The following is a 16,171-nucleotide window of genomic DNA, read 5'->3' as shown; positions in this document are numbered from 1 at the left end:
GGTATTAAAGGGCATACGTCTGTGGAGTTCTCAGTCATTCAGGTCGTGGTCATCTCGATGTTGAAGTTACTGAAGATGTTTCGCGTCTCATCCAGGAGGCTTCTTCAGCTCTAAGACCAAAAGGTAAGATAAGCAGCAGTGCAGTGACCTCTACGCTGGAGAAACCAAACAGCCTCTTCACAACATAGAAGTGCCACCTCAACAGGATCAGACTCAGCTGACATCTGCACCTAAAGGTCAAAGATCACTCTTTGAGGAATGACCAGGAAGACAGATGGTTTGAAAGAGGAGTAAAAGAAGCATCTAAGTCCACTGTGAACAACCATCACTGAACAGAGGAGGTGGATTACGTCACCAACTTTCTCCCGTCTACAATGCTGTCCTGAGCTCCCTCCCCAGGCTCCTCAACCCCCATTCACACCTTTCTTCAGATGACCTAAATAGGTCACATGGTACAATGGATGAAGCTGTCACAGTGGTTTCACCTGAAACCCTTGATGGTGATGGCCCATGGCTTTATTCACACCTTGGTTCATGTGATTATGCACATGAACAATAGAGGGTCACAACCACCTCCAAAGTGGACACGGCCCACTGGGTGTCTCCACCTTCTGGTTTTAGAACTGAAGAAGCCTTTCGGATGAGAGGTGAAACGTCTTCAAGAAACAAACAAACAAAAAAACCTCCTTTGCTTTTAAAGCAGAGGAGGTTATTTTACTCCTATTCCATTTTTCTTTCAGCTGAACTTTTTCAGTCATTTGTTCTCAAAGCTAAAGTAGAATGAAAGAAAACAATTTGCCTCAAAATGTTTTTATTCACAGAACATAGAAAACATAAAATGCTTAAAGTGGGAAATTTTAACGTGTAAAGAAAAATATGAGCTCCTTTTGGTAACACCATGACTTTAAAAAGTTGGGACGGGGCAACAATAGGCTGGAAAAGTCATTAATCCAAAAGAGAATCAGCTGGAGGAACACTTATCAGCTGATCAGGTTGTTGGGCAGCAGGTCCGTGACACGATTGAGAGGCAGAGCTTCACCAACCTGCAAAAACTGCATCCACAAATGGTGGCACAGGTTCAGAATAATGTTCCTCACTGTGAGCATCTCATTATCTTCAGTAAAACATTATAATGAGAATCTGGAGGAATGCATCAGAGGAACTGGCAGCTGGCACATCTGGAGTGGCTCCATCAGAGCTGAAAGGTGTCTCCAGGTTTCAGAGCAGCATGTGCTCCCATCCAGAGACTCTCCTTCAGGAAGGCCTTCATATTTCAGCAGGACGATGCTGAACTGCATCCTGCAGCTATTCCAGCAGCACGGCTTCATAGCAGAAGAGTCTGGGTGCTGAACCAGCCTGCAGTCCTGACCTTCGATCAGCTGAGAACATCTGGAGCATCAGGAACCCCAAAACAGGACAAAGCACTGCTGAGCAGCTGGAATCCTCTACCAGACAGAACGGGACAACATTCCCAAGTCCAGCAGCTGCTCTCCTCAGTTCCAGATGTTTACAGACTGATGTTAAAGCAGAGGATGCTGCACAGCTGGAAACACGGACCTGTGACAGCTGTAGAGACGTGATGCTGCCATCAAACTCAACATGAGCTCAGATTTTTATTAAAATGGAGCTTTTCCTCAGTTTAAACATCTGAAATGTTTCTCTGTGTTATTGTGAATCAGATCTGGTTTGCAGATCTCTGCATTCAGTTTGAATTTACACAACTTTTGTGGGGTTGTAATGACATCCTGTGAAATCTCAGCTGTATCAGTTGAGGCTGTGTGGACAGGTGTGCTTCGTCTGAATGTTTTTTAGGGAACTCATATTAAAATAGTGATTTCTGTTGATCTGATTGTTCAAAGCCTCCACTGCCAGAGGAAGACTATCCCGTAGATGACCATAACAGCAATGATGCCACCTTCAGAACGGTATAACTCACACAGACTCAGTTTTCATTCATGAATCCATCACATATGAAGGGATTAGTCTTTGGAATAAGCTGTCCAGGATGTTCTCCCACATTTTCCAGGTTTAACTTCCATTTTGTGCTTGACTCTCTTCCTAGCATCCTCAGCAGAACTTGGGCCTGATAGCCAAAGCTCACCTGGACCTGAAGGATCTGCAGGTAATCGGTCTGTCAGGCAGCTGTTGGTGTCTGCATTTTATTTTCATTAACACACTGATTTGTTCCAGATTCCACATTTACCCCAAAGGCTGATGGGAAATGGTGTTTCTGAGGAAGGACCGATGCTCCAGGCCAGCAAACTGAGACACAGCGTAGCCGAAGATGTGAGTCCAAACAGTATGATGTGGGAAAATGTAACATAACCTGTCAGGGCTTCAGCTGTGAGTGTTTCTGTGTTCCAGATGTTTCTTCAGGGCCATCGGAGGAACGCCTCTGATCACAGTGACATGATGAGCAGACACTTGTCCCCTGACACTCCACAGGTAGACCCTTACCTGCCCCATCCCTGCACATTTCCTCACTCGTTCCCCTCTTCATCCATTCATCCATCGCTTTGTTTAGTCATCATTCATTTCTCTGTGATGTCATCCTGTTCTGCCTCATCAAGCTCTCTGAAAGGTGCAGACTGAAGAGGAATCTCTCCAATCAGAGCACAGGCTCCAGCCCACATCATGTAGGTCTTGGCTCCTGGTTGGCTGCTGGGGAGAATTGAGTGGATGTTTCCAGCACACCTGGTTCCACTAACTCTTCTTCTAATCACATTAACGTCTCACTAACTCCAAATCGCTGCCTGAAAGGAACTTTGTGGGTCGTTCGTAGTGACAGCGCCACCTGCTGTGCTTCCTCATTATTACACCCTCAGCTTCAAATTCAGATTTGTGTTTATCAGCGTTCAGATTTTTCCTGTAAGACTGAACTGGCCCAGAAGGTTTCTCCACTAACCCTCCTAACCACACTTTAATGGCCCTCATGTGCTAACAGCTCTGAAGGACTCTACTGATGATACTTAAGGATACAGAGTGAGTGTTTCTGAGGACAGAACAATTGGCCACAATGCTAAAATCCAACAACAGCAAAGTTTAGTAATAGAGACTCGAGCTCTGAGCTCACAAAGGAGTTTATCTGCAGACTGCCTGCAGGTGAATGGCAGGGAGTGAGTCTGAGCGTGAGAAAGTTTAATAAAGGGGAATTTATTCAATAAGGCTTCTGCTAAATGCATGAAAGGGTCGAAACCTGAAGTTTATCAGCCCCCCCCCTGAGAGGACGAGCTGTGGGAGGGGCTTCACCCATGTTAATTAAGGCTTTGTGCTAAGTATAGCAGAACGTTGATTAATGGATGAGTAACACCTGAGCTGCATGCTCTGTTCCCTCTCATGTTTCCCAAACTCTTCCGGCCTTCCTATCAGGACCAGAGCAGCTGCAGGAGGAGCTGAAATGGCACGTTTCAGTTTCCTCTTCTTAAAATGAGTTCGGGATGTTTAAGAGTACTTGTGGGCCTGAGCACATGACCGATGACATCACTGAGGGCTTTCTCTCATGGCCTCACGTGGTCCTGTTTCAGGGGTCCTTCAGTAGATCGCACAGATCCTTGAGTTTGGTTCTGTGGTTCCTGGAAAATGTTTCGGGTATTTAAACATTTTCCAGGACTGCTGGTTGAAACAGGACTGCGACTGATAGAAGGCCTTTCATTACACTCTCACCACTCCCATGTTTGAAGAGGAGTCACATTTCACAGCAGCTTCAGGGAAACCCGAGGGCTCACCTGTGTCTCTGCTCCTACAGGGCCACCTGCTGGAGAAAGCAGGGATTCTCAACAAGACCAAAGTGGCTGAGAATGGGAAAAAGATCAGGTGAGATCATATTCCACTCACAAAATATTCCTAACATGGGTTTGGAATTCTTCCAGCTGCATGTGTGCTGGAATCTGCTCTGTGAGCTGTGCTCGGAGGTAACTGTGTGTGCCGATCGTTGGACAGGAAGAACTGGAGTCAGTCGTGGACCGTCCTGCACGGAGGGATCCTCACGTTCCACAGAGACCCCAAACCAGCTGGAAATGCAGTAAGAACCAGTTTCCACAGTCAAACAGACTCAGTGCACCGTCTCTACTGAAGTTTGTACTGTGTACACGAGTAAATTCATCCCTGTTCATTTGCATGATGATGATGATGATGATGATGACTTCCTGTGCCTCAGAGCAAAGCGTCTCAGATTGTTCCGGAGTACACTGTCGAGCTCAGAGGAGCGTCGGTGGGCTGGGCCTGCAAAGACAAGTCGTCCAAGAAGAACGTTCTGGAGGTACGCTGGTAAATCTTCTTACTCCTGTTACACTCAGCTGCACGCCTGTGCTTCTCTTACCCGCATGATGACGGCCGCTGTGGTGTTTGTGTGCAGCTGAAGACTCGGCAGGGCTGCGAGTATCTCATGCAGTACGACAAGGAGAGCATCATCGGCGACTGGCTCAAAGCGATCCAGGAAACCATCGAACAGCTGGTGCCGATCAGCGCGCACAGACCTGTAAGCTTTAGATCTTTGAGACTTCCTGTTTTTGAGTGAGTGAAGTCCAACTGATTTCAGCACAAAGGCAGTTTGTGTTTTTCAGGAGCAGGAGCATGTGTCAGACAGTGAGGATGATGGTTCTTCAGACAAAGAGGACAAAGACAGGAAGAGGACACGTGAGTCTTTGTTTTGGTCAGCAGTCCCTCTGCAGCATCTCCAAACTCAAACTGCTAAAGATGAGAGTCCGACAGCCCGGAGCTGAAACGTGTTTGACTCTTTGAAATGGCTGCAACACTGACACAAAAACAGACACACACACACTGCACGCCTGATGCTCTGAGCATAACACCCAGTTTTTAGCCAGTCAACTCATTCACTTCCTCATGACTTCAAAATAAAAGCGTCCGTATGGAATAGGTTTATAATTATAACAAAAGGTTTGTGTTCTCGTGGTGTTTATTTCTGTTCTGTGTGTTTTGAAGAAATCCTCCATCGACACATCTCAGTGAATAACACAAAACCTGGGATTTTCCTGTAGTTTAGGAGACAACATACACGCAGTTTCACATATGTCAGACACACTCGTTAGCTGCTACAGTTGACGCTATGGTAACACTGGATGTTTCCTTCTGCTGCTGCTGCTTCTGCAGCCAGGACTTCATCCGCGGCCGACCCGGAGCAGAGGCGAGTCCGGACTAAACTGCGACGCTTCCTGCAGCGCAGGCCGACGCTGCAGAGCGTCAAAGAGAGAGGATACATCAGAGGTGAGGACACACACGCACACGCACACGCACACACACACACACACACCCGCCTCTGTGCTCTGACTTTTAAAGAACACTTCATGAGTGAAATCCTTCCACCGGCTGCTTACCTGCATCACTGAAGCCAAGTCAGACTGAAACCTGAGGAGCGCTCGCTCCTTTCTTACACACACATCAGCATGTTGAACCTGACACACGTGCACCGTGCACAGCAGACCCACACACCAGCAACAAGCATGAACATAACAGTTGCGTGTGAGTGCGAGGTCGTCATCAGAGACGTGAATCGCGGCGTTCAGCATGTCAATGAATGAGCGAAACTGCGAATGCCTTCCAGATAACGTGTTCGGCTGCCACCTGGACACACTCTGCCACAGGGAGAACTGCACCGTGCCCAGGTTTGTGGAGAAGTGCATCCGGACGGTGGAGAGGAGAGGTGAGCCGGCACGTTCATGACTGCAGCCAGGAACGCTGCCTGTGTGTGTGTGTGTGTGTGTGTGTGTAAGGGTGTAACTGCAGTGAGTTTGTTGTGATTTGTTGAACGTGTCTCAGAGAGGTTCTCAGCTGATGTGAGCAGAGACTGAGATTAATCTTCGTGGTTAATTGTTAAAACTCTTTGCGGTCTTACTTTTTAAATCTTTAACAGGTAAAATGTTTGAGGAGCTCTTCTCATTTACAAACGTGACCTCGCCAAGAGGCCCGCATAGAGAGAGGTCAATGACCTCTCTCTATGCGGGCATACCGAGGATATAAACATACCGAGGATAAAAGAAAGAGCTGTGGCTCCTTTACTGTGAGCTAACAGCAGCTAACAGGCTGGAACAATGCTATGAGGCGCCCATGTCTGCCTGCAGGCTCCAGCCTTTGTGAGCAACTCATTTTAACTAGCTTGTGTGGGCTCAGCCTCACACACAACACACTGTCAGCATCCCTCAGGAACAGGAAGCTGTGACTTCACACGGAGAGCGGCTGCAGAGCGGCGGTGTCGAGCACCGGAGACCGTCAGCTTAACTGGCTGGGTCTGACTGCTGTGCCAGTGTAAATAGACCCGTTCTTATACGGTGCTTTATTACTCTAGTTGAGCACTTGGGTCAACCAACCATTAGACAGGCGTGGGAACCAGTGAAGCTTGTGGGCGTCTTGACACATCAATAGTCCTACACGGCTGTAACGGAGAGGAGAATCCATTTTTCAAAATAAAACATTGTTCAGTCTCAGATATTAAATAAAACAGAAACAATGTTATAAGTTATTTATTCTTTTAGCGCAGCTCGGTACCAAACGACCCCTGGCCTGGTACTGGTCCACAGCCCGGGGGTTGGAGACCTCTGTCTTACAGGACAGACCTGAGTGTTTCTGTCACAGCAGGTGGAAATGAAAGAATCCTTCAGGGTTTAATCCAGCCAATGAGCTCTCAGTATACGGCCCTCCGATCATTTCTGAGCAACAAAAACAGTCTCAGTGCATGTGTTTCATACAGTGATGGAAAGCTGTGTGTGCTTCCTGGATGGTTGTGTTCAGGTCTGGATGTGGACGGGATCTACAGAGTGAGCGGAAACCTGGCTGTGATCCAGAAACTACGACACAAAGCCGACCACGGTAACAACCGTCCCTGTGACGCTGCCGGCTGCGGTTCAGGATGAGTAACCATCAGCTGATTCCTCTGTGGCGCATTCAGAGCTGCTGCAGCGTGAACCTGTGCAGCAGATTCATCTGAGCCCAGAGTCTGTTTCTCCTAAATCTGATTCCAGTCCAGAGAAGCTGCACAAAGCTGAAGCTGTGTCCTCTTTCTCTCCGTTTCTGCAGAGGAGCACTTGGACCTGGAGGACGGACAGTGGGAGGAGATCCACGTGATCACCGGAGCGCTGAAGCTTTTCCTGCGGGAGCTTCCTGAGCCGCTGTTCCCCTTCAGCTGCTTTGAAAAGTTCATCGCTGCCATCCGTTAGTGCACGCAGTGTTTAGCACACCCATACGCAGCGAAGCAAACACTGTGCCTCACCCTGTTCTAGTAATAATACGTGTGTGTGTGTGTGTGTGTAGAAGTCCCGGACTACAGCCTGAGAGTCTCCTACATGAAGGACCTGGTTCAGACTCTTCCTCTGCCGAACCATGACACCATGGAGCTGCTGTTCAAACACCTGCGCAGGTGAGTTCAGCCGAGGCTTCCTGGACTTTGACAGGAACACCGTCACCGAACACATTATCCAATAATCACATACAGACAGAGACAAACAGGAATGAGCTCGCACCTGTTCACCATCAGCCACTTTATGCTGTGCCTTTAATGTCAGGTATGTGCAGCTCCTTCAGAGTGCCTGAAAGGCACCACAGTGCCCTCTAGTGGTGGCCCTACTGCCACAGTCTGCCATGTGATGAATTAATTCATTTAAAGGATTGTTGGGGGGGGGGTCCACGCAGAACCTGATATATAAAAGAGGAACACCTCATCTTCTTTTTAATGATCCAATCTGAAAAACTGATTTTTTCAGAGTTTTGATTTTATTATCAAAATGCTGTTTTAATAATAATTCTGTTACCTGTGATTAACCTGTGGCTTATGTTGGACTCTGCTGTGAGCCTGCCAGCTTCACTGGGTCTGATCTGACAGCCAATCAGGGCAGGTTTGAAAATGGCATCTGTGTCTGTGTCTCTCCAGGGTGATCGAGCACAGGGACTCCAACAGGATGTCAGTTCAGAGCGTCGCCATCGTGTTCGGGCCCACGCTGCTTCGCCCCGAGACCGAGTCTGCAAACATGACGATCCACATGGTGTTCCAGAGCCAGATAGTGGAGCTCTTACTCAACGAGTTCCAGATAGTCTTCTCAAAGAGCTAAGAGGAACCACCTGGAACAACTTCTTCAGTCTTCAGGAACCCCCCGAGGACTCCAGCACCCTCTAGAGGACCTACACATCACCTCCACTCTGATCGAAATAATTGGTCACATGATGGGGACAGAAATGATCCAAGTGAATCTGAGGGAACCTCTGAAACCTCTTTACTCCTCTTTCAAAGGAGCAAATCAAATCTGCCATTTTTAAACCATCGAACATCTCAGCGTGAGCAAGAACCCTCCTTCACAGAGTCCACTTTTTTCCTCCAGACTTGGAGCTCTGGACCTAAACTTCACACCTTGTCCATCGAGTGATCGAGTTTGAAACCTTCCCAGCATCTTTGCTTCTCCTTCAAGACAAAAGACCAGAAGGGTGCATTTCCTTTAAACCCCTGAATGTCTCGCATTGAACCAAACCGGTCTGGGATCCTCTGACAAACTCATCTTCTGTTCCCTTTGTTTAAACTCTGTGGACCTGCTGGGCCCAAAAAAACACCTCCCTCATTATAAAGATCAGTGGTCATTTAAATGCTGAGTACATCACGTGTCTCACCATCAGCAGCAGAGCAAACAGCGTCCTGATTGAATGACACCTTAAATCTCGCCTCCAGGATCCTGCCTGAGCCTGTTTCTTACATGATGCTTCCAGGTATTCTGGACGTTCGGAATAATTAGAAAATTATCCTTCTGTGAAGCAGGCATACCAACCAAAGTCTCCCTGGAATGCACACTTTGATTCTGTAAGCTGAACCTGAGAATACAAAAATACTGACGGATCTTGAACACCACGGTGCCGTTGGAGGGGATTAGTCGTGCTGATGTCATGTCCTGTAACCTCCTGATGAGTTTCTGAGGTGATGAGTGAAATGTGTCCTACCTGAGCAGGTGCTTAGATTCTCTACAGTCTGCAGAGGATATCCGCATGTCCACATTCAGGCGAACAACCTGAGCGCTGCCGTTTCCCAGTGTCACCACCACAGCCACCAGCCTGTGCTGCATTCACTGACACTGGGAAACAGCTTTGCAACCTCATTTTGTATGTCAGCGTTGACACCATGAGTGTGTTTTACCTGCATCGTATTAAACACGGGATCAAACTCTAGACTTTATGATGTCATCAGTCATATGCAGTATGGAGCCAAGAAGCCAGGTTTTCTTAAAGATGGAGGTGAAAACAGAAGACCTTCATCACCAGATGGACGTTATATGAAACTCTGAAAAAGAGACCGAAGATTTTGCAGCTCCGTGACGCCTGCAGGGAAGGACGCTTCCTTGAGAGGCTCTCCAGCTTCCTGAAACTACATCAGTGCTTTGAAGGGCAGCCTTTAATAGGACAGTTCTTACTGTTATAATCTGTTATGTTGTATATTTTTATAGTACTGAGGTTATATGTACGACAGCTGCAGAACAAAGTTACTGCTTCCTGTACACGAGGGCCTTTGAATAAACTGCTCTGTGTCGGTGCTCAGCTGTGTCTGTGCTGTTTCCCTTCAGCTCACTGACGTCCAGCATCAAAGGTGAACTCAGGTAAGGCTTGGCAGTGTGGGAGGATCTGGGGGTTGTGATGACAGCCAGCAGCAATAACCAATCATCACCAAGCAGGCGCGCCGCACAGCAGATATCAGAGGTGACCAGCTGCATCCTGGGCCGGGTCGTCCACCCGTCAGGGGGGTCGGTGGATCGATTCCCTGGTGACTCCAGTCTGTATGTCCAAGTATCCCGGGCAGCACATGGAGTGCCGAGGTGCCCCCAATGTAGAAAACTGAAATCTCATGTTTTCAGATCCTTTATTGTGAAACCATGGCCCGGGTCACAGGCAGTGAGTGAGAGCTGGTCCATCATCTGTGGTGTTCTTGGAGATGCTGACAGTTTCTTTAATGCAGAGCTTCTGAAAAACATGAAGGTAGCAGGTGTTCCTCAGGTGTTTCATCTGAGGCTGCGATATGGATCGTTGAGCTGCATCGGCCCTGAGGAGGGAAAATCACACACGTTAGAAGCTTTCACATCAGCAGCAGCTTCGTTCCTACGATCAGGAGCAGGTTCTCCTGCTCCTCTGAGAGCTCAGACCGACACACAGCTGTGCTGTGAAAGCTCTGCTGGTTTTTAATGAGGAAAACTGAACAGATGATAAACTTGACAGTACGACATGTTTGTTCATGTTGGTGCAAACGCTGTCGAAGCTGACACGGCCGACCTGTTTTTCTTCAACGCAGCTTTCTGAGGAAGGACTCGTTTGATCCTGTTATGGTGACAGAAGCTCGTTAACACCTGCTGCCTGTAATGCTTCCAAAACTACCAGCTGACCAAAAAGCCTGGAAACGTTCACTTCAGCCCAATTTTTACAGTTTTTGTTCAGGAAATCAAACATCTGTCTGGTTGGGAGGTGGTGCAGGATCCACCTCACTCACCAGGTGGATCTGAATGAGCCAATAACTTTGACCTCAGTTCTGACCACACTGTAGTTTTACCTGTGTTGGTGTTGCTGCGCTCCAGACTCTCGATCAGGTCGTGCCGCCCCACCTTCTCTAGCACATCCTTGGCCACCTGCAGAGGCAGAGAGCTGTACGTCTGGACGATCAGGTCCACCGTCCTGCGTCTGTCGGCGTTCTCCAGGTCACACGGTGAGATCACGGCTCGCTCTTTATCTTGAACTGACTGAACTTTGGATCCGTACTCCTCCAGGTAGAACTTAGTCGTTGAACTCCTCGGCCTTCAGCTTCTTCAGCTCTTTGAGGAGAACTTCCTTCAGTGTCCATCGCTGCTTCCTGCCGTTCACAGTGAAATGTTATTTCTGCCTGTGTGTGAGAGCGCCGTCCTCCACTGCAGAGGCGGTCACTCTTACAGTTTAACAGGAAAACCTGATTACAGCTTCAGCACATATCCATCACATTCAGTTCATTACTTTCTGATCAAAAACGCATGACAAACCGCCAAAATATACCACTGCTCCCAAAATATGAAGTTTTGAGACTGGCTGCGATTCCTGAAACTCCTGAAAAACGAGTCGAACATCAACGGCAGGAAATGTTCTGCTGCAGTGAGATTTCACTTTGATTTGCAGGAACAAACCTGCGACACACCCACATTTTATTGTGTTTGTGTTTCTGATTCACGAGGTTTTCCTCAGAGTTTCACTCAGCGGTCTGACGGCTACGGAAAAGCCTAAAAACTGAAGGGAGGTTCCTCCGGTGTGCCGCAGAGGTCAGTCACGGAGCTCCAGTTTCTTTGATGTCCCCCAAAATGAGAACAGGTGGAAAACAGATTTGCCAGCCTTCTCCTGCACGTGTTATTTATATATACATAAAACTGTAGTCTTTGCTGACAGCTATGATTTATTAACTTCCAGTACAGCTGCTCACCGATGAGCTCATCACACAAAGCCTCAAACGCAGAAACTCAGGTGCATCCTCAGGTGATCTGGACGCTTTAAACAAACTGAATGTGAGTAAAGATAAAACCTGATTTGTTGGTTCATCCAAATCTAACATGAATCTTTCTGAATCTGATAAAAGTTCACCTCTCTGTCTCACCTGTGCTCAGGGTTCATGTACGTGGACCGACTCCAGGCTCCGCCTCCTCTGTCAGTATCTGATGCTTTCACCTGAAGTCACACGACTGCCACTCAGCTCTGTGTTTGGCGGTTGTTGTGTAACTTCCGTCTGCTGCTGAATCCCAAAGCTGGGAATTTCCTCCAGAACTTTTCTTCAATTACTGTTTTTCTTTTTTAAAAACCTTTTGTCAAAACAGGAAGTGAAGACGATACAGAACACAGCAAGAAAAGCAGCGTGTGCCCCACAGGCATTTAAACATGTCAGGCAAAACAAATAAAAATAACAGTAATAAACTAAAGCACAGATCACAGGGTCGCAGTCTGCTATCATCCATTATTATTAATTACTCTTCTGTTTACATGTCTGACCTCCTAAAATACTGAGAGAGTGAAGAAACAGACACACAGGTAACAGCAGTTTCATGTTTGGGAACTTCAGGAGAAGCTCCGCCCCCTGCTGCTGACAGGCGTGCATCCAAAATATCCTGAAACCAAAGAGTTCTCCAAACATTATTCACAAACCACCACAAAAAGAGAAACGTGTCTACTGTGACCCGAACAGCAGGCAGAGCAGCCACACCTGCAGGAAAGGACCACGTGGGCCTTTGAGGAGCTGCTGGGGAGCACCGCGCTGCTCTCGATCTTCACAGAGGGCGTTCCTGCAGTCCGACTTATCCCAACACACCTCCTCCTCAGCGCGCTGCTGTTCAGGCACCCTGGGATCAAAACATTACTTCTGGTTCAAATACAGGGAATGGGAATCCCATTTGCTGCTCTAAGTTATGCGTTATTGATGCTGTTTATAATTGTCCATGGTAACCACAGACAGCAGAGCTGGAGCTCAGTCTGCACTTCAGCTGTTTCACCGTCCAACAAGTGACAGGAAGGTGTCATCATCATCATCAGCCTCCTCAGGAAATCCGCCTCAGAGCGTCTGCAGCGGCTTTACTGTCATCATCACTGAGAAATCAAAGTGAAATCATTTTATAGTCAAATTATTTCATGTTTTCTATATTTCACTTAGTTGCACTGACAGGTTTAAGCACGACTGCTTCCTGCTTTGTCTCCGTTATCACTGTAACGTCAGAGCTACACTGTGTGACGTTTATTACAATTCATCCTGAAATCCAGCCTGGATGCATCCTTCTCCTGGGATCAGAATATTGCAGGTGACTTGGATCACCTGGATCCCAATCCTGACTGAAAGTCTCTGCAGTTCCTAGAGCTGCCGCGGGCGGCAGCAGCGGAGCGGAAATCCGCTCAGAGGAGAAGAAGAAGCAAGCAGCGTGTCGTCATGGACACGGTTTGTTTCCTATCCGAGACACGGCGGCGGAGTGAGAGCACCTGAACTCAGCAGGTGAATACTAACCAGAATAAGCGGGAATTTCCGAGTTCCCAGCCGGAGGGTTTTCTCTGCAACACCCCCACCTGTGTGTCTGTGGCCGTTTCTCAGTATACGAGTATTGAGAAACGGTGTGTGTGTGTGTGTGTGTGTGTGTGTGTGTGTGTGAGAGAGAGAGAGAGACAGAGCGGGAGAGAGAGAGACCGACTCTGTCATCAACGTGCTGCAGCCATAGACATATATATATGCATATGTCTATGGCTGCAGTGATGTTGCGTTGCTAGTGACGTTAGTCGGTCGACCCTCGAGGAAGTCAGCGTGACGTCATCTCCGTTCATGTTCCCGGAAGTTAGCAGCGTGCTGCTGCGCCAGAGAAAGCGGAAACTTTTAAAAAGAAGTCCGCAGCTGTGTCCAAATTCAGGGGCCGCATCCTGCGAAGGACCCGTCCTACGAAGACCGCAAAGGCCGGAAGTTAGTGAGGAGAAAATGAAGCTTTTGTGAAGCACTGAACCACTTGGACCAATTGTTTCGAAAATGCGGCCTTCGAAGGACGCGGCCCCTGAATTTGGACACAGCTGTGGTCTCAGTGAGCAGCAGGGGAGACTGCCACACACTGAGTGAATGAGTGAATGAAGTACTGGGTCAAAGTCCAAACACGTCAAACAGATGTGATCATATGTGAATAAGCAGAAATGTGTTAAACATATAATGAATTGTCTTCTTCTTATTATGAGAAACAGCAGCAGATTAGCTGCATGTGCCTCCCTGGGGTGTACAGACTGGGATCAGTGCATTTATTGATTACTAATTATCTAAAAAAGGCAGTGTGTCACTTTGTATTGACTCCTTCCACCTGAGCGCCTCCTGGAACTATTTAAAGTCTCCATGAACCACATGATGACCTTGCTGACACTCACTCGGGGCTCTGTGCTCTCATTAGAATGATCAGTCAGTAAAACCTGAGCCCTCAGTGCCTCAGACTCATTCTAATGAACTCCTCACAGGAAGTTCAGTCTGTCTCATTCAGTGACCTACAAGTCTAAAACCTGTATAACATCATCAGGTGGTGGGGATGTCACAGCACGACGTCATTGACTTCTCAGCGTTGGAGAGAGAGCTGCAGGCGGCGGTCGAGTCCGAGCGGAGAAACCGGCGCGAGAACGAAGCCAAGCTGAGAGCCGTCGGCCAGAGAGTCGCCTACGACCAGTTCAGGTAGGTGGGGTCCTGCAGAGACCTCCAGGATGCTCCTGGACCTCTTTCAATGTGTTTCAAGGGTCCTTGGATGAGTTCCAGGATATTTTAGGAAGTTTCTTGAACTTCTCCATGACGAGGTCCCTGAAGTGCATCAGTGATGCTTTAAAACCTTTCCTGAGTCCTTCTCACAGTGTTGGCTCTGCTTTCTGTGTCCCTCAGAGACCTGGTCCTGGCCTGCCACCTGAAACCTCTGGAGAAGAAAGATAAAGATGGAGCTCCACGGAAACAGCCCTGGAACCCTGTTGCCCCGAGCAACAAGTGACTCACCTGGACCGACGTGGACCGACGTGGACTGCTGTGGACCGCTGTAACCCACAGACTGTTTTATAGTCCTGTGATGTCAGAACATGTGACGCATGCTGAAAGCTGTAAACAGGAAATGAGATCACATATAAACAGAACAGATGGCTCAGGTATAAATTTCATAATAAACATGAAGACCATGAACAGTTCTCCCATTGTGTGTCACTTGACTCCTACACCTGCCCCCTCACCTGTTACACCTGTCCCCTCATCTGTGAGCTGTGGGTGCTGAAAACCTTTCCAGCCACAAACCTGAATACTCAGGACTCCTCAGCCTCAGTGACACGCTGAGGTCATCGGCTCGGGCAGTCAGGGCAGGTTGTGAATCAGAGTATAAAGGCAGCAGATCTGATGTGTGGACAGGTGTGCAGCAGAGCGTCTGGTTTCAGGTCTGATTCTCACACTAAACAGCAGGGGGCGCTCAGGGCCCACAGCTGAGTATTGACAAAGGTCTGATGGAGAGAGTTCTTCATTGGCCTGGCTGTGGTACATGAGGAACAAGTATTTATTGGGAAAGTGTTTCAGTCATCCTCCGCTGAGCTCTGACTGTTGTCAGCTTCAGTAGGACTGACTGTGGATATAATATTACTTTAGTACTTTTCTGATGGACTCAGATTCATTTATTTGTCACTTTTATGCTTCCTGTGTTTCACAGGTCCAGCCAGTAGTGCAGTGTCAGATAAAACACTGTCCTAAAAACCAGGGGCGGTTCTAGGGGCGGGGCCACAGGGGCATTGGCCCCATCTGAAATTTAATTGGCCCCCTGAAGTGCCCCTGTTTTGTCACTCATCTGTCCTTTGTCCAAGAGGGAGGATCAAATTATAGGTGGATGCAATTCCATGCCGAGACACCAGTAGCACTACTGAGCCAAATAGGAATGTCCAGCATGAATAAAGCTTACAGAAGAAAAAGAAGATCTGAATGATCTCGTGGAGAAAGTTTTTTAACCGACAACCAATGCCAGTGTATATTTTGAGGAATTTGTTGGTAATGATAAGTCATAAATTCCTTCTTACTCAGAGCTGTCACACAGCATAAGTCTGACAAACAGTAAATTAAGAAGCGAAGTTATTTAAGACTAATTAAAACTGAGGCCCTACTTATGTTTGCACATGAATGTTAGCATTTCACTAATTCATGTACTTCTTTGTAATTTGCATTAGTGTGTTAATATTAACTATAATGTTTGGCAGTGATAGAGAAGAATATGAAAAGAAAGGGTCAGTCTCAGGTGGGAATTCAGCAGTTTTTGAGCAAAACAGTGAGTCTGCAGCTGAAGATGAGCAGCGTGAGAGGAGGGAGAGAGCAGCAGGACACAGCAGACCAGAGGCTGGTCAGGAGCAGGGCACCTCCAGCCCCTTTTCATCAGGTCAGAAATCATTTAGGGAGAGCAACAACAGTTAATGCTGTAATGTATGAAATGTCTGATATTGTTATTTAGTGAAATGGCACATAAGTTCACTGAATTCTTACACCTCATGGTGATAAGATTTACCATAACTTTAATGTAATGGCTTTAATTTTTATTGGTCCTTATATCACCACATCTACCAAAAATACTTGGCCACTCTATGAATACTGTGGCCCCTTGATGGCCCCTTATTCAGAGAAATCCTAGATCCGCCCCTGCTAAAAACCTGTCTGTCTGTTACCCTGTGATAGGCTGGT

At 47.6% G+C, this 16,171-nt stretch overlaps 2 protein-coding genes and 1 long non-coding RNA gene across 6 annotated transcripts in view; all 3 read left to right on the top strand.

Annotated features, from left to right (window-relative positions):
• LOC115784497 (rho GTPase-activating protein 12-like) overlaps positions 1–8,298 on the top strand; it is a 34,940-nt gene extending 26,642 nt beyond the window's left edge. For 3 of the 4 annotated variants that reach the window (XM_030735736.1, XM_030735735.1, XM_030735732.1), the window contains 16 exons: positions 1,860–1,925; positions 2,063–2,122; positions 2,191–2,286; positions 2,365–2,445; positions 2,571–2,636; positions 3,746–3,813; positions 3,940–4,021; positions 4,157–4,258; positions 4,355–4,477; positions 4,563–4,635; positions 5,110–5,223; positions 5,561–5,659; positions 6,745–6,822; positions 7,030–7,164; positions 7,264–7,369; positions 7,880–8,298. In XM_030735736.1, coding sequence (XP_030591596.1) covers positions 1,860–1,925; positions 2,063–2,122; positions 2,191–2,286; positions 2,365–2,445; positions 2,571–2,636; positions 3,746–3,813; positions 3,940–4,021; positions 4,157–4,258; positions 4,355–4,477; positions 4,563–4,635; positions 5,110–5,223; positions 5,561–5,659; positions 6,745–6,822; positions 7,030–7,164; positions 7,264–7,369; positions 7,880–8,057 — 1,527 coding nt within the window. In that variant the 3' untranslated portion in view covers positions 8,058–8,298. The remainder of the gene's footprint in view (positions 1–1,859; positions 1,926–2,062; positions 2,123–2,190; positions 2,287–2,364; positions 2,446–2,570; positions 2,637–3,745; positions 3,814–3,939; positions 4,022–4,156; positions 4,259–4,354; positions 4,478–4,562; positions 4,636–5,109; positions 5,224–5,560; positions 5,660–6,744; positions 6,823–7,029; positions 7,165–7,263; positions 7,370–7,879) is intronic. The other variant, XM_030735734.1, reaches the window with a different exon arrangement.
• Positions 8,299–10,993: 2,695 nt separating this feature from the next.
• LOC115784498 (uncharacterized) lies at positions 10,994–11,810 on the top strand. The gene is made up of 3 exons (XR_004020281.1): positions 10,994–11,304; positions 11,401–11,495; positions 11,595–11,810. It is a non-coding gene; the product is annotated as an uncharacterized LOC115784498 (long non-coding RNA).
• Positions 11,811–12,784: 974 nt separating this feature from the next.
• On the top strand, positions 12,785–14,647 carry dnaaf19 (dynein axonemal assembly factor 19). Its single transcript, XM_030736375.1, has 3 exons — positions 12,785–12,961; positions 14,010–14,158; positions 14,360–14,647. The coding sequence occupies exons 2-3, from the start codon at positions 14,019–14,021 to the stop codon at positions 14,460–14,462; spliced, it is 243 nt and encodes an 80-aa protein (XP_030592235.1). The 5' UTR covers positions 12,785–12,961; positions 14,010–14,018; the 3' UTR covers positions 14,463–14,647.
• The last annotated feature ends 1,524 nt before the right edge of the window (positions 14,648–16,171 follow it).

The sequence above is a fragment of the Archocentrus centrarchus genome, chromosome 8 (genome assembly GCF_007364275.1).
Source record: "Archocentrus centrarchus isolate MPI-CPG fArcCen1 chromosome 8, fArcCen1, whole genome shotgun sequence".
Lineage (NCBI taxonomy): Eukaryota > Metazoa > Chordata > Actinopteri > Cichliformes > Cichlidae > Archocentrus > Archocentrus centrarchus.
This window is presented reverse-complemented; position numbering and strand designations above follow the sequence as displayed.